The sequence below is a fragment of the Chenopodium quinoa genome, unplaced genomic scaffold (genome assembly GCF_001683475.1).
Source record: "Chenopodium quinoa cultivar QQ74 unplaced genomic scaffold, ASM168347v1, whole genome shotgun sequence".
Taxonomy (NCBI): Eukaryota; Viridiplantae; Streptophyta; class Magnoliopsida; order Caryophyllales; family Amaranthaceae; genus Chenopodium; species Chenopodium quinoa.
In genome coordinates this window covers 845,166-866,519 of record NW_018742815.1, presented here as the reverse complement: position 1 = coordinate 866,519, position 21,354 = coordinate 845,166, and the positions used below count along the sequence as shown (strand labels likewise).

At 31.7% G+C, this 21,354-nt stretch overlaps 2 protein-coding genes across 3 annotated transcripts; both read right to left on the bottom strand.

The window, feature by feature from the left end:
• Positions 1–3,988: 3,988 nt before the first annotated feature.
• Positions 3,989–8,676, bottom strand: LOC110725604 (beta-1,4-mannosyl-glycoprotein 4-beta-N-acetylglucosaminyltransferase-like). 2 transcript variants are annotated; one of them, XM_021905072.1, is made up of 4 exons: positions 8,373–8,676; positions 5,853–6,014; positions 5,284–5,746; positions 3,989–5,205 (listed from the first exon to the last, which is right to left on the bottom strand). In XM_021905072.1, exons 3-4 carry the CDS (start codon positions 5,660–5,662, stop codon positions 4,568–4,570), a joined length of 1,017 nt encoding a protein of 338 aa, XP_021760764.1. In that variant the 5' UTR covers positions 5,663–5,746; positions 5,853–6,014; positions 8,373–8,676; the 3' UTR covers positions 3,989–4,567. The 2 variants fall into 2 exon arrangements, with proteins under 2 accessions (XP_021760764.1, XP_021760763.1); XM_021905071.1 differs by having other exon boundaries at positions 3,989–5,746; positions 8,373–8,674.
• Positions 8,677–10,773: 2,097 nt separating this feature from the next.
• On the bottom strand, positions 10,774–13,945 carry LOC110725605 (auxin-responsive protein IAA29-like). The gene is made up of 4 exons (XM_021905073.1): positions 12,638–13,945; positions 12,119–12,372; positions 11,903–11,984; positions 10,774–11,152 (listed from the first exon to the last, which is right to left on the bottom strand). Exons 1-4 carry the CDS (start codon positions 13,012–13,014, stop codon positions 11,101–11,103), a joined length of 765 nt encoding a protein of 254 aa, XP_021760765.1. The 5' UTR covers positions 13,015–13,945; the 3' UTR covers positions 10,774–11,100.
• Between the last annotated feature and the right edge of the window lie 7,409 nt (positions 13,946–21,354).

Below are 21,354 nucleotides of genomic sequence, written 5' to 3'. Positions count from 1 at the left end.
CTACTCGTAGTTGGTTTTGATTGATTGTTAATTTTATCATCATCTTCTTCTCCAGTATCACTAATACAATCTATTGTGGGGTTTTGTGTGGGACCCTTCAAAGTGCATTCATTTTTTAAATCTAACTTCATATACCAATATTACATACTGTAGTCAACATCCATCTCAAATTGCCAACCACTAATGCAATTTTGAGCTACACAAACAATTTTAAAAGAACAAGTACTACAGCATACAGTATATAGGAAAAAGGGACCACTTATTACTCCATCTGTCCCTATTTTTTTTTCTTTTATCCTATTTGACTTTGTATAGTCTCAAGACGGACGTGTTTTAGGGCCTGTTTTCACAGACTGAACTCAGCTGAATTAAACTGAACTGAAATGAATATTTTATAAAAGAAGGAAATTAGGAGCTGAACTGAACTGAACTGAAAATAAACGTATGAGAACAGGCCCAGAATGTCTATATTTTTATTTCGATATTTGTAAAAATTATAAAAACATGATATTAATAAAATGTATAATGAGACGAATCGAATAAACTTTCACATGACTATATTATCTTTTATAAACTAACGATAATGTATGGTCAAAGATTTCTAAGTTTGACTCAAAAAATGCAATGGGGCAAAAATAAAGGAACGAAGAGACTCAAGAGAGTAGTCCATAACTTTTTATACTACTACAAAGTTTGAGATCAAACCCCACTAAAGTTATTCCATTTCTAAAGCACCTAATCCGCTAATCTAAAACCTGTGAGAGGTTCCGACTTTGAAATAAACGTATTTTTTTTTTTTTAATATACTTCCAATAATTTGACTAATATATTTGTCATCAATAAAATGCCCATTTTTTCAATAAATAGTAAAACCTTGTAAATATTAAGGGTATATATTTTTTAAAGCAAATATTAAGAACATATTAATACGAAGTACATAAGGTGGGAGACATAATTACAAACGAAGTAAGTGTTAAGAATTTTAGATACTTTAGAGAAACTTGATATTTGTATCTAGGGTTTTGCTTGTAATTTTTAGAAGTCCCTAGATTGATCATTATTGGAGCTAAAAAATACAAATAGTTTTACAGCTTTGCTTGTGAAAAAATTAAAAAAAAAAAAAAAATCTCAGATGGGAGATTGATAATTTATAAAATATAAATTTTGAGCTAGTAACTAACCATCTGGCACAATTTTTCCTAAAAAAAAAAAAGAAAAAAAAGGCACAATTTAGCTACAAAGAGAATTAGTTAGAAATTTATATGGTATAAAAACTACTCCGTAATTTGTATGTGGCATGAAAAATTAATTTGACAGTTAAATTGCCGTTGGAGATGCTCTAAATTACTTCATAATTATTTTAAGCCTACCGTTTCAAAGTCATTACAAGGTGTTTAGATGTTTGGTCTGAATTTGTGTACACGAATACCAGACTCTAGTAGATAATATTGGTGGTTTAATTTATAATTCGATATTGGATAAGTTTTCCATGTCTTGAGATCATTAATTTATTGGATAATCTATTGATGGGATTTATCTAGTAATACTTGACTTTGGATACAATTTGGCAGTATTTAAATGGTCTCTTGGTTGCATATAGTGCAAGGTATGCTAGCACCTTCGAAATCATTGTCAACCCAATTTGTTAGGAATATAGGAAAATATATTATTCTAATATATTTTTCATATAAATCTTATGATATTATATTTAAGATAATAATATATTTTACTGATATTCTAACATAGATTTATGGAAGTTTATATGATAGAGTTTATATTGTGTAGGTTATCTTTTGTAGGCTATAAATAATAGCCAAGAGCATCAATACAATTCAACTCATTCTCTCATAAATATTTTAGCATGGTATCAAGAGCAGGTTAAATCTTGGGACCGTTCACACTGCTGGTGGGTTAGAATATTAAACCCACCGGTGGGATTCATAAATTTGCTTCCGCTATGAAATAGTATTGCTCTTTGAAATTTCTATTTTTTGATTTAATTTTTTTTTTTTATGGAATAACCATGTGATACGTGGGTTATTATTGGTGTATGTGATCAATATGAATGATCATATGTGATTTGGTTAGGTCGAAGTGTTTGAGTGTGCTTCCTCCATTTTTGCATCTCCATGGAGATGAAGAAAAGCCATGTTTGGCGTTTTTTTTATTCAAAAAAAAAAAAAATTGCAAAAGACCACGGACACCAGCGAAGGGCCTGGCAAAAGAAGATCACGGACACTAGCAAAGGGCCGTGGCAAAGAAGATTACGGACACCAGCAAAGGGCCGTGACAGAAGACCATGGACACCAGCAAAGGGCCGTGGTAGCAAAAGTTCATTTTTTTAAAAATAAAAAAAAATAAAATTTGAAGGCAACATCAACAAAGAGGTGCAACTCGATCGACTTCAACAAAGTGCGAATTTCCAATCGTAACGTTCGTGTTACTGCCGTTACGATTGCGGGAGGGTGTTAGGAATATAGGAAAATATATTATTGTGATATATTTTCCATATAGATCTTATGATATTATATTTAGGATAATAATATATCTTACTGATATTCTAAGATAGATTTATGGAAGTTTATATGATAGAGTTTATATTGTGTAGGTTATCTTTTGTAGGCTATAAATAATAGCCAAGAGTATCAATACAATTCAACTCATTCTCTCATAAATATTTTAGCACAATTCCCTTGTTGATCTGATAAGGGGTGAATTACAGCACAATACTAATTGAATAAAAACTTAAGAGCAATCTAACAATTACGGAGTAATAAACTATCTATACTTAGTATTTAAAAATACAAACCATAATTTTTCATATGACACATGTCATCACAAGTCACTCACTACCACATATGACACATGTCACCCCTTATGATATTTTTTGTTTAAGTCTTTATAGTTTATACATTCTATAACTTGCAAATTAAATTAAGAAAATGAAGTGTTTCATTTCCATCATAATAAAATAAAGTTGAACCAATTAATATACATCACATAAACATATGAATTGAATTATATAAAAATTGTCTTTTCAACTAATATAACTTAAACCAATATGTCATTTCATATCCTACAATTTTCATGTATATATACGTATCTAAATTCCTTTATTTTTTCCACAGTTCTACCCTCATTTTTTTTTCCTTTTAAGTTTTAGCAATGAAACAATTACGTACTTCGTATTTCCTATCAAAAGTTTCAACTATTGAAAAACATACCTACATATGAAATAATCTAGAAAAGAGCTCGTGCATCGAACGGGCTAAAACGCTAGTTATTATTAAAACACGTACGGGAGGGAAACACTCGTATAAGTTATTTTCTTATAACTTTATTGAATATTACAAAGTTAAGTTACTATATACGTAGTATAAGTTATTTTCTTAATAATTTTTATTGAATATTACAGAGTAAAGTAACTAATAGTTAACCATATAGCCTCGAAAATTCTATCTGGAATCATCTGGTCAAGGTCAGCAGGAACCATGTCTTACACAACTTGCTATATCTGTTACTAACACACCAGAATACTCAATTATTACATACAGTACTTACCAATAAGCTTGATGTTCCTGAGATTTTGAGGTCAAATGACTTGAAATTCAGCACCAAAATCATCAGCTCAAAAAACAGATTGATAGAGTATAAAACATATTCTTGGGCCTCAACCATCAGCTTAAACTTTTGGTTGAGTTGGTCCTAACATGGTATCAGAGCCAACGTGACATAAAGGTCACAGGTTCGAATCTCATCCACCCCCCCACTTTCAAGTGGAATATTAAGCGTTGGGTATGAGGAGGACCCATGCTGCATCCACACTTCTAGCCCAAACGGGCTCTCGTGTGAGGGGGCGTGATAGAGTATAAAACATATTCCTAGGCATGTAATGTTTCAACAATTTCACTAGATATTAAACAGCAGAACACCTTAGCATATCGATCACTTGTCAACAATTTCACTAGATATTAAAGAGAGGTACGAGTATATATAATTTCGAGCTTTATTTTCTCAAGAATACAATTCAAATACAATCAATTTCTTTTACAAATGTTGTCATAGAGAAGAAGAAATGAAAGAATTAATATTGTGAAAAACAAATACGATCCTACTCTCATGAGGGTACAGCATATATTCGTACTCTCAAATCAATCAAAACATTCCGTATAAATGAAAATACCAACACAATTTTAGTCCTGCCATAATAACAAGGCTTCAGCAGATCCTTGCTTCTATATCAATAAATGCCGTTAGAGGTGATCAAGCTTAACTCAACCAGCTCGCCCTGATGTCCCAAGCTAAGCCACAACAGGCCGACTTTTTTGGACTAAGGCCTTGGTCCATCATCACCTGATGATTTACGTCCATACACTGTCAGTCCTCTGCCTGAAATCAAGCTGTTCGCATTAGTACTGCAAGACGATCTTTCATGTTGCTGTACTATTTTTACACTTAGCAGGCTTGCAGCTATTCTTACTTCAATGCTAATGCTACTTCTAAAACACCATTACACTTGACATTTCCAAGGATTTTCAGAGCCAGAATATCAAATAAGTAACAAAATTTATTCTTGTTCTCTGACACAGCCACCAGGAAGCAGAAACTTGTATTTATCAGTGTTTTCAATCAGATAGGCAGGAAGGTGAACCGCAGAAGAAGAACGTGGAATCGATCCCATCTTCTTGATTAGCTCCTTGAAGTTGTACTCTTCAGGAAGCATGTCAAAGAGGTTGTCTCCTTTACAAATGAGTTTCTGAATTCTTCTATGATCTAAAAACTCTTTCTTCTTAACACGATCAGCATGGCTATAAGCTGTCATCTTAAACACAAAATCCTGGAGGTACCTAAAGCAGAAGCTACAATGCCAACCGGCATCTGAAAGAATAATATTAGACATCCGGGAATGCCTGTAATGTGTTAATGGACCGTAGATGTGGGCTGAAGCCCGCCAGTTACTGTAGTCCACTGGGAACTCGAATGAGTACATGTAGTGCTTCAGCTCGAGGTGTAATACAGGTGGGATCTCATCACACCATTGAAGGAGTTTTATGGTGTGTGGGCTAGGAATTTCATCTGCATCTGACATAACAAGGATGTCACCAAACTGAATACCTGCCTGTCGAATTAAGCGATTCATAGCCATCCGATGCTCACTCTCAAGCTTGAAGGGGTTTTTGTGGGACTCTGGGCTTCTAATATGCCCTGGCAAAAAACCATAGGCAATCTGACTCTCGGCAAAGGCAAAACGAGCACGATTTGAAGCAAAGTACAGAGGCTTACGGATGCCAGTGAAGGTTGTGTTGGATTCCATGAGTACAAATTTAGTTACATAGGGCTTGAGCTCGTGCCACCTAATCTCAACCAAGTCCAGCTCGTTGCTAAAGATGATAGCATCAAATACACGTCGAGGTTCAGAGCGGACTGACCATCCATGAAGGTGACATAAATGATCCATAGAAACATTTTCTGCATAGAAGTGAGGGATACGAGAAAATGGTGGAGGTGGTTTGTCCCAAAGAGGACGGAAAAAATAGGCGATTTTCTGGCAATTGGTAAAAATTCCAACCAAACAAGTGGATAAAAAGAGGGCAAGGATGAGTATGATAAAAACAAATTTAGGTGAAGATCGCCTAGAAAGGCGTAGAGGTTGAAGGGGCATTATTTACTGAGAGGAAAGCTAGAGGTTGAAGCAGGTTCCATAGTTCTTTGCACTTATATTTGTGCCTTTGTGTATCGCTCTCATCTGCATAGAATACAGCAGAAGATCAGTCATTAAATTTGATCTATTGCACTTGGAAGAAAATTTTCAGACAGCTTTGGCATAAAAAGGGAAAAGAAAACACTCTTACCTCCATTAACAAGCAATCTGGTCACTTTCCCATTGCTGGAAGCTATCCAGTCAATCCATCAGCAGTCAATGGTAAACGCATCACTGATAATGCTTGTTCTCCGATTGTGGCAAACCAAAGAAAAAAATTTACCCCAAATGTATGCAGCTCATGTCTGATGACCTATAAAACAGACATAGTAACTTCATCAACTTCTTATGCTGAGGCCTGAGGACATTTTGTCAAGAAGAAAATTATGCTGCCAATTTACTGAAGACAATTTATGACATTCGCACATGGGTATAAGGAAATTTTTCGTAAAGTAGCCGAATTTGATACCTAGGAACGCACCCAGTTACGAGCCCTCAAGTTCATGTAACATAGTCTAGGATGCAAAACAAGAAGGTGCTTAAAGCTTTTACCATCAACTCCTTTGATGGGCTAACATAAGGGGAGTGAGGCAAATAATAGAGGACTGCTCCTGGAAAGTGTGTCTGCAGTTTGGAGATGCACCAAACTAAAAATGAGCACTTTTCAAGATACACCAACCAACAAATTGGGATATCATAGCTTCCTGAATAAAGTATGCTGGTGTCAGCCACCTTCAAATAATTAACCCTCGAGGCTTTGATAAGAGGAATGGCACCAAAGATCCAAATCAAGTGAAACCATAGGAAATTTAGGTCTCTTGAAGCCTCAATGTAGCATTCAGAGCCGAAAGACTTTAAACATGTGCAATCACATATGAGTTCATCAAGTAAAATTGGAAATAGGACTTTTGAAGAGTTGGGTTTTAGACTATGTATTATACTCCATATATACAAATCTTTGAGAATTATTCTCTTAAATAGAACGTTGTCAGCTGCCTGGCTATTCTTCTTGCACTTAATTTGCATTGTACAGAAGTAGAAGCACCAGCTGATTATTGTGACCTATCTAACAGTAAGTGTTCATCTCCCCTACCTCTAAAAAGCAAAGATTATAACTTGCAACTATAAACCAAAGACTTTAAGGCATTTATGCAAAATATCCTGCATCTATTCACTTGCTAGTTGCTAATATTGCCATCTATCAGCAACTCATAATGTAGATCCCAAAAAAAAAAAAAAACAGTAACATCTCCCTCAAAAACAACTAGAAACTCAGATACTGCCTTTGTAAATGCTAGATGGTACAACTACTACTCCATACTCAATAAGGAGATTCACATAGTGTGAATTTAATGTTACAAAGTTGGAAATTTAAAGTGAGCACATCATTAATGACATGATATGCCAAAGAGGGGAAACTCCAAGTTGATAACTGTGACAACGGAGTCTATCCTAATATCCCATACTGCCTCCCATAAACTGAAAATCCAACCCAAAATTCCCCCCTTACCAATCCCAAGATAAGCAAAACAACCCGAAAATGCCCCTCTACACGCCCACAAAACCCTATACGTCCCCAAAATGCCTCCCTACATGTCCCCATGATACTGTAAACCCCTAAAATGCCACCGAAATGCCTCCCTATATAACTCTCCTGTTAGAAATTCCGGCCCAGTAGGGCCCTTCTCCTTACCTAACAATGCAAAAAAAAAAAAGTCCCCGATATACCGTAAACCCCTAAAATGCCCCCTACACATCCCAAGATACCCTATACGTCCCAAAATGCCTCCCTACAAGTCCCCAAGACACCTTAAGCAACCCTAAAATGCTCCCATACATGTCCCCAAGGTACCCTATAGTTTTATACATCCCCAAAATGCTTCATTCAATTCCCCAAGATACCCAAAACGACCCGAAAAGGCGAAAATGCCCCCTACAAGTCCCCAAGATACTGCGCCCGTAACATGCATTTAAACATACCACATTCATAAACTAATATCAGACTATCAGCTGCTTTCTTGCTAGGATTTAGACCTACCTGAGAGCCTGACATAACTAATCATCCAATTGCCCTGAACTTCGATACAATCAATGACCTAAACCAAACTCAAACTTCCCATATTTGGAATCCATTAAAGTTCAGCAAAAACCCATACAATTCCAATAAGTTTGCTCATTTCTGAAGCTAGGAATCATCCTTAAACCTTCCTATTTTTTAAGTAACCTTAGTAAGTACGGAGTATCTCATACTTCGTTAAAAACAGGGGAAAAAACTATTTTTTTTTCCTTCTGAATTTGATTTTCCTAATTAAAGAGCATATTATACAAATCTTTGATCAAATTTGTACAAAAGTTAGCTCAGGCGACCCCCAAACACAAGAAATAACTAAATAAGCTCAAAGATTCAATCTTTCTAATTTAACCCAGTAAAGAGGTTAAATTTCAGCAAGATTATGAAATTAATAATTCATCAAGATTTGCATTTATAACATCAAATAATACAAATTCAAGCGGCAAAATTAAATAATAATAAAAAAAAAAAAAACCCATAACATTTAAATCCATAATTTTTATTTTTAATTGAAAGTCAACTTTCTATATTTGAATTACAATATCAATAAATAAATAAATAACATTAAGTTGCATAAATAAAAGAAAATAAATAATTTACCTGGTAGTATTATTAAAAAAAAATGGAAATAATTAGCTGGAGATTTGCCCAGGTAGAGGGGAAATGAGGAGAGAGAAAATGGGAGCAGCTTAATAATGGTGAACAAGTCAGATTAATTTCTTGTTTGTTCTTTTCTTCGTCAATCTTCTATCAAAATTAAACCTTAACTATGTTGCACGTGGCACGTTATTAGAGAATGAGTTCTTTCATGGTACGAATTATGTTTGAATATGCTTATTTGTAGATTATTAAGCTTAATTTAGGGTGCTACTTTTTTTTTGTTCATCTCAATTTTGGTATAAAAAGAATAAAATGATTAATGCTAATAAAAGTGATACTCATTCGCTTATTTTTATATTACGTTATTACGTTACGGTTTTATAAGATTTACTTTGTATTTCTTTGTACTATAATTTAATTTATTGAGATTATATGAGTATAGATTCATCTTGTAGCTACAGTATCATTGCCGAGCATTGATTTTCAAATTGTAACGAGCTTAAATATATATTATTGATCCATCTAGACAATGCATTGACACATATAGTTAGTTATAACTTATTAGACTCCTAATCGTCATTAAACGAACAATATGCAATGGAACATGATATCTTATCTAGATTAAGATTTATTGTGTGTCTATGCAATATGCATTCCAAATATTAAAATACGTAGTATGACTTATTGTGATAGGTTTTGTCTAAAATTTTGTTTAGAAGGTGCAAGTCACGGGCAAAGTGAAATTGTTTTGACACTAATTTATGTTTGAAATATAGACTAATAAAGCCATCTTTATAAGGTTAGAAGTCACCACTAAATTAGTATTTGTGTTCATGTCAAAGATCAGGCCCAAGAAGCCTATCAGCCCATATACAAATATCGGCCCAAGAAGCCCACATCCTAACTGAATCAATTTATGGGCCTTTGTAAGTTGTGAAACAATTTTTTTTTAAGTGTGCATACATGATACATGTAAAAAAAATAGAAATATATATAAAAAAATTAAAAAAATTAAAAAATAAAATTAAAAAAATTAAAAAGAGAAAAAGAAAGAAAGAAAATAGATGTAACAAGTAAATGATACTTTGTATTAACGATATTTGATCTCGAGTCACATCATTAATTTATGTAAAATTTTGTTGACGTTTATAGAAAGTGAATATATTTTTGTTGTAATATTCTAGAGAAAACGAGATTAAAGGTCCTTATTAAAAATCTTTAAAAAAAAACCTACTTAATTTATAGTTTCGTTAAAGGATAAGAGCCCCTCCAATGCAAAATCGAAAACGCAACAAAACTAAAAGAATTGACAATTAATTAAAGTTAAACACGTAATCTCAAGGTAATTACTAGTACTAATAGTCTAATAACATGAGTACTATGTTAAACATTAGTACTCAATTACCAATTGAACAAAGTGAATTTTTTTTACTGCCACAAAATTCAAGCCTCCAATGCTGAAGAAAGTTTGATCTCATCAACATAGAATTTATTCCTCACCAACTGACAAGAGTTAGTTCATCTTTCTTATCAACATATAATTTGATATCGTCAACATAAAGTTTGAGTTTTTTTTTTACAAATTCGAGTTGAAATATCATATCCATCCTTCTCTCTTCAAAACTTTTAACATCATATCATGTCACGAATTAGTCGGACAGGTTGAAAGACTAATACAATGTACAAAAATATTTAGACTTTTAAATTTAGAATATTAGCATTTACGGATTAAGGATTTGTTATGTTCAGCTTAATTTCAGTTCAATTCGTTTCAACTCCAATTAATTCAATTCAGGTCAGTTCAGTTTCTAATTTCCTTTTCTCATAAACAGTTCATTTTAGCTCAGTTTAATTCAGCCCTAATCAGTTGAATTCAGTTAAGTTATTTTCAGTTATCGGAACAGACCATATTAATATTTATAACGACCAAACATAGGGATTTGAAAGTCTAATTTAAGGTGCGTTGTTTCTCGTTTTCGGATTAACTTATTAGACTTGTTTGTTTTGATTAACCTAGTGTTTGCACTTAATTAATTGAGCTTCATTTTTATTTATTTTTTATAAAGTGAAGAGAATGTACCCTTCGTCCCTTAGTGATAATTTACGGGATTGAACAAAAAGAAAAAATTCAACTGATATTGTCCAATTATGTGATGTTTCATGTTCAGCCAGCTTTATGGCGGCCCGATATTGAATAGCAAATACATGTTGCAGACCAACATATTCGTATTAAAATCATGTCTTCTACAATTACAATTTTACATGAGAATGTTAGAGCCCCTCTCAATTCTGGATGATCTTAGGAACGATTCTGATCACCTCTTGTGGCTCTCAAAAGAAAGAAAAATAAAATATAATGCAATTGTTTTGGGTGTTTTGCAACTATAAATTAAAGTCACATGGCCACCAATTGATAAATAAATGAATTCATTGATCATAAAATTATACAATTATTATTTATAACTTGATTTTAGGAAAATAGTAGGCAATCTCAAACTCTCAATAACACTAATAAGCAAAATTATGATGCTAATTCGAGTGATTACATTTACACCCAAAAGACAAAAGATAACATTAAGTTGTTTAACTATATTACAATGCAATCGTTTAGAGTAAGATAACAACCACATTATGAAGTTCAAAATTACTCCAAACAATTGCTTGAGTAAACTACTAAATAACATAATTACTCTATATATTTCACCATGATGATGTTCTTCTACTAAGATCATTCATCCCCTCTCCTAAGCTTGAGTCGTTGGACTGATTCAATGAACGTCCTGTAGAATAAAAAATGATTTTTACATTAGAACTCATTGCTCTAATAACGCGACAAATTTACAAGATTAAGGAATTTAAATTTTGACATAATCCGTTTTCACACACAAAAAAGGCATTTAATATCCCTAAAATACCCGAAGACTTTTACATAAGAAGGTAAATAAAGGTAGAATAGTACAATACTCCGTATATAGTAATTATTTCACAAAGTTACTACACTTCGTATCTATAGATTCATCAGTATTGTACGTATAACTCCTGTAAATAATTAAAAGACTAGTGACATTAGTGTGTAGTTTTACTTGTTTAAGAGATTACTAAAACAATGTAAAGTTGTACAATATGAGATTATAGTAATCATTGAAATGAGGATTATGTCCATGAACTAACCAACCAAATTCAATCATACCTAGGCTCTTTGATAGGGTGCAATGAACAGATACAATGCATAGACATATCAGGAGTATTCATTCATTTTCTTTTCTAATTTCAGCAACCTTATTAAAATGGAGTGATCATTTGTGCGATTTTATAATATTTTATTTTTTATTAATCATTCATATGGACACACATCTTAGCTTAACTATTTTGATTGTACGTGTGCATTTTTTATTCGTTTTCCGTTCATGATTCTCACATGTATGTATAACGTATTTATCTTAGTTGAGATTATACTATTAACGTGATCATTACTCTTGTTATAAAATCGAGTGATCAATCAATTAAATAATGGATTTGAAAAAATATACCTCCATGGTACATCTCCAGCAAGAAGCCAATCACCATCCACATCTTGGTAAGTAAGCTTGTAATTGTCCATATTATCCTGCCCTGATTTGGGAAAAAAAAACAAAGACAAATTAATAAATTAATCCAATATTTTTCTTAATTAAAATTATTTAATTTATTAGGTACACTAGATAAAACATGTGAAAAAAATGTTTTCTAAAAACAATTTTTTTTACCTTTGCCAAACATGGTAAGCAAGCTACAAAGGAGAGCATCATAAGATTGGTAAAGCTTCAAATCAATCTTCCTTGTAATGAAAAACCCTTCCATTTGCACCTTAACAAACATCGACCGTGATCCGCCACAACCACCGCCTCTTCCACGGTTCTCCATAGCCGGAATATTCCCTCCATGGCGGCGTTGTTCGAGGTGAACACTCTTTCTATAAGCCTTGATTGGTGGCCACCCCACAATGCAATCACCTTCATTTCTACAAAAAATTTCCAATACCCATTAGTCAAAATACCATAAAAATTGTTCTATTATCAATACACCTAAAAATGTCACAATTTTTTAGCATTAAAATCAATGTTGTATTGTTTAACTAATGGTCGATTCAACTAACTGTCAGACTGTCTGATACAAGAATTTACGCAAACCAATAAATTATTGACAAAGTCATCCAAAACCCACATGTTAAATTTCACATACATAAAAAATAAAAAAAATAAATAAAAAATAATAGGTGTACTTACTTGTTAATGGTGAAAGAAGTGGAAAGCCTTTTAGGTAGTTGATGATCATCTTCATTAGGGTGTTTATCCCAAAGCAAAAGAGGCAAAGTTTCAGGCATTGAAACAATTAAACTTTCCACTTCATTAATTTCTCCAAACCCTCTTTTTTTCTTCATTATTTGGAAAAACCCATCATTAATTTCCTCTTCTTTTTCTTCTTCTTCTCCATAATTATCATCATTAACACTACTTTGGCAAGAGAAAGAACTTGAATTAGAATTATCCTCTTCATAAACATGCTTACCCTTGCAATTAACATAGCTAATTAAATCCAATTCTTTCAAAATTGGGATTTTTGGAGGAGCATTTGACAAAGTAAGACCCAATTCAAGCTCCATTTTTTGTGATTAATCCTCTAATCAAAGATAAACCCAGATGTTAAAATTGCTCAAATTTGTCAAAGATCTAATCTTTTCAACTTTTTTCAATCCAATTTACCAACTTTGGGATTGTACTCTGTTTGGGTTACTCTGTTTTTATGTGGGTGTATATATATAAAGGAATTGGAGGAGAAAGAGAGAATATAGCTGACAAAGTGAAATCAAAATTGAAGTGTGGGGACATATAGACAAGAAAATTGAGAAAAATGCAAATAAATAATAATTGAAAAAATAATTAAATTATAAAGAAAAAAAAGAAAAAAAAAAAAAAAGAAAGAGGCAAACAGTTGTTCCAAAGTGTCTGAATCAATGTTGGGCTTTTGGCCGACCCACTTACTAAGCTTGTTCCCTAAACACATCGTTTTGGTGCCGACATTGTCGCTTTCTTCATTAAATTTTGCGCTTTTTCCTTCTCTTTGTTTGACCTTTTAAACATCAAACACTTTCAATATTAGTGCGTGTGGCTTACAAGCTTTAGTCTTTATATGGTAAATGAGAATTTTCTTTTTATTTTTTTGGCAATTATGCTATGAAATGTGTGGGCAAAGATGAGGAAAAAGATTGAATGGGTTACATCCATGGTCCTTACATTGAATTATGGAGGAAATTTTTGTCAAAGTTGAAGAAAAAAAACGCCTTCGTGCAATGCATTTTGTTTCATCCGATAAGTTTCGTGTCTTGTAAATTCCGTGATTGTCGATATAGATGGATCATCGTGCGAATATGGTGCTTGCTTTGGGTCCAGTAAGCGAAGGGAATGAGCTCGGTTACTTTTAGAAATAGTGTAACACGTATCTTTTAAAAACAGTTCTTTAATTATCACTTTAAGTTTTATGATGGTAATTTTCCTTGTTTTGAATGTTTTGAATGATGTAAGTATCTTTCGGAATTTGAATATGAAAAATTAAAGTGATTAATACGACGAATTTCTAAATATTAGTGGTAGCATACATTTATTGCTTATTCATCTAATATCTACACACAACTACTCCTAAAGAAAGAACCTCTAAAAGGAAGATAGTGCTATATATGTGAGCTCCTTTAATACATTTATTAAAAGGAAAATTAATTTGAGGTACATGGGGTTGTTGCAAAATTCTAAATCAATGACCTTAATTTTAGGTAATACTACTTTGGATACCTTAGATTCATACGACAATATTTATTTTTTGTAGGGAAAAGATTCATACAACAGTTTAATTTGGGTATTTTCAACTATTTTCATTTATTTGTTCTGTTCACATGAACTAATGAACTTCATACTGTGGATTTGCAATGTTATTTTTTTTTTCAACTTTTTTTCCTTAAAGTAAACTTAGGGTCTATTCTCTTACGTTGAAATTCAGTTCAACTCAACTCAGTTCAGTTCAGTTCAGTTTAGTTTAGTTCAGTTCAGTTCAGCTCAGCTCCTAATTTCCTTCTTTTATAAAATATTCAGTTCAGTTCAGCTCAGCTCAGTTCAGCTCAGCTGAGCTCAGTTCAGTTCAGCTCAGCTCAGCTCCTAATTTCCTTCTCTTATAAAATATTCAGTTCAGCTCAGTTCAGTTCAGTTCAGCTCAATTCAGTTCAGTTCAGTTCAGTTCAGTCAATGAGAACAGACCCTTAATTCAGTGGCTCATATTTTTCCAAATTGATCCAAGGATATAAACACAATTGATCGAATTACTTAATACTCCGTATTGATAAATAATCATGCATCACATGTCACACCTACACATTAAGAATTTGAATTCTATCTATTGAATAAGATCGAAAATTACCAAAAAAAAATTAAATGACACAATGAATATCATTGAACTTGGCTAAAGTGTTTTTCATCTAAATTAATTAAACAATCAAACATAAAAGTGAATTTGTTCTACATATACATATCCAAATGAAATCACATTAGCTATGAGAATATCCAAAAATAAATAAATAACTAAATAAATAAATAAATAAATAAAAAGGCTATAATACAAGGCCAGGTATTATAAATTTATTACCCTTAATTATATCTATTTTGAATATTAAATAACAAGTTGATGACTTAATGAAGTCTATGTACGATTAAATACAGAAGTATAATCATACATTGGCTTAGTTGATCAATATATACTCCGTATTGTATAAATAATTTATCTATTGATATGTTTTCGAAAAAAAAATTATCTATTGATATAAAACTCAATTTTGAAACAAAATCAGTTTGAAGATTGTCGAAAGTTCTACGCCTTCAATTTGCTCCTTAGTTATAACATAGTAAACATATTATATACCTTTTTATAGTACATATTTTAATCCTAACCATGATCCACCCCACGAAATCAATTTTGTTAGTCTCTGCGGCATGCATGGAGCATACACGCACATGAATTTTGGCGTGGATCAATAAATACTTTTCTTATGTATCATATATTCATCACCGATTACATACTTCCTCAGTATTTTTTAGTTACAATATTATTTATTTTTTATATAATCAGTTACAACATTTAGTCGAGTTTTACATTTGTCAATACATATCTTACATCATTAACACATAGATTATGAATGTTTGAATAAGATGAATTTAATTAACCTAATTTCACATCCATGACATGATATTTTCTAACATACGCATATGGTTCAAAAAAAACATGATACACATTGCTCGGGAGTTGGGATGCATCCCTAGCTACAATCCTAATACTTTTCAACTGGATCGGACCCTGAAACCTGTGAATTGAAATTAGTCCAAAATCATGGATTACAACTTTTAATTTTAGATTTTTTTTTTTAATTAAAATGGAAAGAGGTCAAAGTGTTTTTTCATGGATCCCACGACACCAAGGAGGCCATTTGATAAGTGGTTGAAATCATGTACTTTGCCTTTAAAAAACACAATTAGAGAAGGATGTAAAATATCAAACATTAGATTAAATATAATTAGAGAAATTATATATTAATAAACCTAAGAAAGTTGATAGCACGGTCTATAGTGTAGCGTATAAGATGCATGCATGCAAAGGTATAGTGTTGTCCAAAGATTGAACTATAAAAAACCTCGAGAATTAAAGGTTAGGTTAAGATGAAGAGTAGTGTTTAGATTTTTAAAATAATAGATAGAATTATTTTTGGGTACCACATTACTTGTTTGCATTATAAATCCGAGACATACATGTCGTTCTTGATTTCAGTCCATTTTATTTATATCATTTTTGCAACATTAACTGAACCAACCTCTGTTTTTTGTGTGTTTTTGCCTCGCCATTACACGGTTACACTAATATTCATATATTCCATGCCCCCACCCCTATCATCTTACTGTATAGTACTATTACGGTACAGTAAGACGATTTTACGTTACATATAATTTTAAGATAATCAAGTTACGTCCTTAGTTAGGTCTATAAAAGTATTTATTGTTTAGTGGTATAAAGGGTTGTTCTCTTCAGATTATTTTTAGTTCAGTTTTTAGTTTCCTTCTCTTACAAAATATTCATTTTAGTTCACTTTAACTCAGTTCAGTCAATCAGAACATGCTCTAAATTGTAATATATAAGTCAGTAACAATTTCAAAATCATTAAAATTGATTCCCTTTCCTTCACGATCACTACATCATCGCTGGAGGGGGTAATTCAGCTTTAGGACATGTTCTAATTGACTACACTGAACAGAACAGATCTTAAGTGGCTTAAAATCAATAATGCTCAAGCTACAACCCGACTGAATCGCGAATTTAACCTCTTACTTTTGTTAATGTGATTGCATGTTCGTTGTTGTTTTTGTGCTAAAATGTCATTAAAATGTTACTCTAAAATTCTCCTTAGGATCATTACAAGAATCCGTGCTTTTATCAAAATATATAGTTGATTAAATTGCACTTAGACACGTAGTTAAAATGGTAAAAACACAAGTTTATGAGGTATGTGATTAGGCAAAAAATAAGGAAGATTCCATGTAATTATCCAAATTCATCGTAATAGTAGTCGTACAATACGTTGTTTGTCCTTTTAAAGATGATTCATAGGACTTGAACACCTTTGATTTAAGGGAAAACTTTGATATTTTCCATGCATTGGATTTGAATGACACTTGGTATTTTGATACGAGGAGAGAGAATTTTAGGGAACACAATTTTAGGTCTCGTCATGTTTTGATTAACCAAATAATTCTACTCTACGCAAACCTCTAGATTATTTGTTTTCCTAACATTACGTGCACCATCACTTATCTATTTTACATTTTTACTCCGTTTTTTTTTTAATAACGTTTCTAAATTCATCATTTTTTTTAAAGATGAATTCATCATTTTTTAATCAATAATTCTCTAATCAATCAAAAGATACAGAGTATAGTAATTATATAGATAAATCATATATATGGATGTGAAATTTTTTTTTTCTTCTCACAAACATAGCTTTATTATTCATAAAAGAAGGTTTATAATCAGAATTGACATAGTGCATGACTTTTAAGACGAATTTAACAAAACTCTACATATAACTGTATGTATTTGTAAAAAATTAAGAATAATTCCTCAAATTGTGCATAGTTGTAGCACTCCAAGCAAGAAAATATAAAGGGAAATGACAAAAAAAAGGAGTGTTTTATTTAATTTTTAATTTATCTAGGAATTAGTACTGTTTACTTTTTATTAGCTTTGATTTTTAGTGCATGATTAATTGAATGTGTACATTAAAAATCACATTCGCACGAGTTTATGATGGGTTACTAAACAAAATTATGGAAAAGACAATATGTCACCTAACTCCAAACATGTCTATAATATGTGGATCTTAGGATATAATATTAAAATGAGACTACAAGATTAAGGTAATCCAAAATTTTAATTATTATTTAAAAATTAGTTAAGGTATTTTGAAGGCAAATCATATTTCATGTCGGATAAGGGTTTGGAATTTGGGGCAAATAAGAATTGAAGTCCTATGTTGACTAAATTTCATGTGTAGAAGTAGTTCCAAGATCACATCTGATTACATCACTTACGTCATGTAATTAGATTATTTTTTGATGGCTTTCCAAACTTCTTTCATTTAGATATGATAGATAGATGTTGTAATTGGATCATGGTTTGTTACTTTATAATTAATAAGTTGGAATTTAGTTGGATGACTATGGACGATCTATTATATAAGTACGCCATGTAACGAAAAATGATTAGTATAATAAATTAATAAGACTTTTGATTTATAAAATAATAATACATCCTTAATATTTTTGCAACTATACTATCTTATACACGCATATATATAAGATATACTTCCTCCGTTATTTTATTATTGCATTACTTGCCTTTTTAGGAAGTTTCACAAATATTGCACCATTTCCTCTTTAGGAAAAAAAATTATTTGGGTTCACACCACAAATACCCAACATACCCTTACTTTTTCACACTTACTTTTTAATTTATTAATATGTCACATGGGCAATTTTGAATTTTTACCTTTCTCTCTCTTACTTTTTTCACTACGAAAATATTTATACCCAACCCCTATGGTGCAATAATAAAAAAACGGAGGAAGTATATATTTACTACATAATTAAACTGAAATAAGAATTGTACCTTCCAACCTTAAGGTTAGGGGTTTTGTTAGAGATATAATATCATATCTCTATCAGGTTTAATCCATACTAAAGAGCAGAGACGCTTTGAGGATGAGGATCTCCTATCCCTCACTCTCAAAGTGCCCTAACATGCAAATACTGAATTATAAAAACTGTGAAAATTGAGGTATAATTAAGGCCATTCTCTAAGCTTTTTTTTTTTTTTTTTTGAATAGTCCATTCTTTAAGCTATATGTTAGTTTCATGTGTATTTGTCCTAATTGTTAAAATTGAGTAAATATAATATCGATTTAAAATTAAATTTTGTTTACATCATTATAGATTCAACAAACGCAAAATAAATAAATGTTATCAACATTGTTGTCATGACAGATTACATCATCAAATTTCCTTCTGGTATATATGGAGGACCATTTGATTTTAACTTAAGGATCTCAAGTTCACAACATACTTGTATTATTTGATTTTAACTTAAGGAAGGTCACGTGACATGCACCCGGCAAGCCCATGGGGAGTATGGACCGCTGGATATAGGTGGGCCGACCACTATCCGATTAAGCCCAATTACAACAATGTTGCTTTAGACTTTTATTTGGAGTTGGAGTGGTCCAATTACAACTCATGCTTGGGTCAAATACCCACGTGTGCTCCCATACCTTGATTATGAATGATGATGATGATCAAAATGTCTTACTATATCATAAATTAATGGCGATCCTTTTTGTTCTTCTCACATTATTAATAGAACAAACAACTTAACAAAGAAATTTAAAGGAGAGTGAGGAATAACTTAAGTGGTTAGAGTGTTAGACCTCCCTTCTCGATTCCAGCCTTCCAGGTAATCGATCATGGAACCGATTCTCATCCCACCCTTGTGGCTTTCTAAATATTATTATTTTATTTTTATTTTTTTAAAAAAAGAGAATAAGAGAGAGTAGCTTATATGATTAGCACATTAGTCTGATAGATTAATAGAACAAATCATGTTATACACCCTTCTAGCACTTTGAACATTTTAAATGAAAGGTACATAGGCTAAATTATTATATTACTCATACATAAATGTATCTTTATCGGGATGATATTTTTTTTTGAACGGCGGGATGATAGATTGTTAAGAAAACTACAAAGTATACATTACCGATCTATTACCTAATTTCTTTAAAGTTGGTTACTCATACATAAATAAGATTTGTGGAAGAATGAATACAAAATATTATGGCGTATCATACATTCATATACACAGAGCTGAGAATAAGTGTGTTCAATTTATCTTATATATCTAGTTTTATAAATAAACAATACAAGTGTGAGAAAAACCTACATTTGTTTGATCTAATAAGTACTCATAAAGTCATATAAACGCATTGAGTTGAAATCTTGGAAAATTGTAAAGTTTGTTAATTGGGATTAGTGGTCACTGGTCACTAGCTTAGTCATCAGTGGTCATCAGGTCACCCTAGTACTTGTAGTGGATAACAACAACATAAATAAAATTCCACCACAAACACAAACACAAACACAAACATAAAACATAAACATGGTAGTAAAAGAAGAGTAGATATGAAGTGATCAATCTTGTAGGGTAACCTAAAAAGGGGACAATTTGACAAGCTAGTCAACCTTATATTTATTACCTTATCAACTCCTAAAGTTAATTAGTTTTCCCCCTTTAAGAATTTATTGTAACTCTTACATCCTCCAACCATATATTCTTTTAATTTCTTCATTTTTTTTTCAACTTACCTAAATAGGTTTTATATAAAAGGAAATGTAAGTAAAATGCACAATAATAAATCAAGCAGAAATGAGTTAAATCTTCCAAATTAAAGAAGTCAAAATAACTAAAACTAAGCTAAATTACATATTATGCTAACAATTTATAATAATCTTATAATCACAATAAAATCTACTTTTTTATTCCTTTGCAGGTAATGGCTAAATATAGGTTTATTTCCAAGATATACAATTATAGTTTATCATATGACATATTCGTAAACAATTAACTGGAGCTTCCTCGCATGTAATCGTTGCACCCAATAAATAAAAATTAATTACCGTATATTTTCTTTGTATTCAAGAAGTAGCAAATTTAATTAAATGGCAGCAATGCATGTATGGTGTATGCATTGTAAGAGAAAGAAATTAAGGGCATGTTCTCATTTAATGAATTGAGCTGAACTGAATTATTTATGAGAGAAGGAAATTAAAAATTAAACTGAACTGAACTGAAATTAAGACGAAGAGAACAAGCCTCAAAGCATAAAATTAAAAAAAAAAAGAAAATGAAGAAGGAAAAAAAAAAAGTTAAGTGGATTTGAAAAAATGAGGAGTGTAATTGATTTTGGGAGTAGTTTCTCTTGAAGACAAGCACACGCTTTGATACTGACATAGTACTGTTTCCTCTAACTTCTATGCCTAAGATTTGTCCCATGCATTTAGTTTTTTCATTCAATCAATCTTTTCAACTGAATTAGAGTGACCCTCCTTTTTCGGAAATGATTTTGGCACACTCTCAATTAATTTTGGCACACCCCTATGTGAGAGCACAATTTTCTATGCTCTTCTCACATAGGGGTGTGCCAAAATCAATAAAGGGTGTGTCAAAATTAATTTCCCTCCTTTTTGGGTACTACCTTTCTCATCTATTCAATTTTCCAACTTGGAAATAATCCTTCTTGTAAGTTGTAACCTTTGTGTTTGGTTTCGTGTTCAACTTGAATTACTATAATAATAAAGGAATTTCA

Coding starts and splice junctions, on each gene's coding strand:
- LOC110725604 (XM_021905071.1), bottom strand. CDS start 5,662: ATGCCCCTTCAACCTCTACGCCTTTCTAGGCGATCTTCACCTAAATTT.
- LOC110725605 (XM_021905073.1), bottom strand. CDS start 13,014: ATGGAGCTTGAATTGGGTCTTACTTTGTCAAATGCTCCTCCAAAAATC. Junction 11,985..12,118: donor GCTTACCATGTTTGGCAAAG/GTAAAAAAAATT, acceptor TTCCCAAATCAG/GGCAGGATAATATGGACAAT. Junction 11,153..11,902: donor GCTGGAGATGTACCATGGAG/GTATATTTTTTC, acceptor TTTATTCTACAG/GACGTTCATTGAATCAGTCC.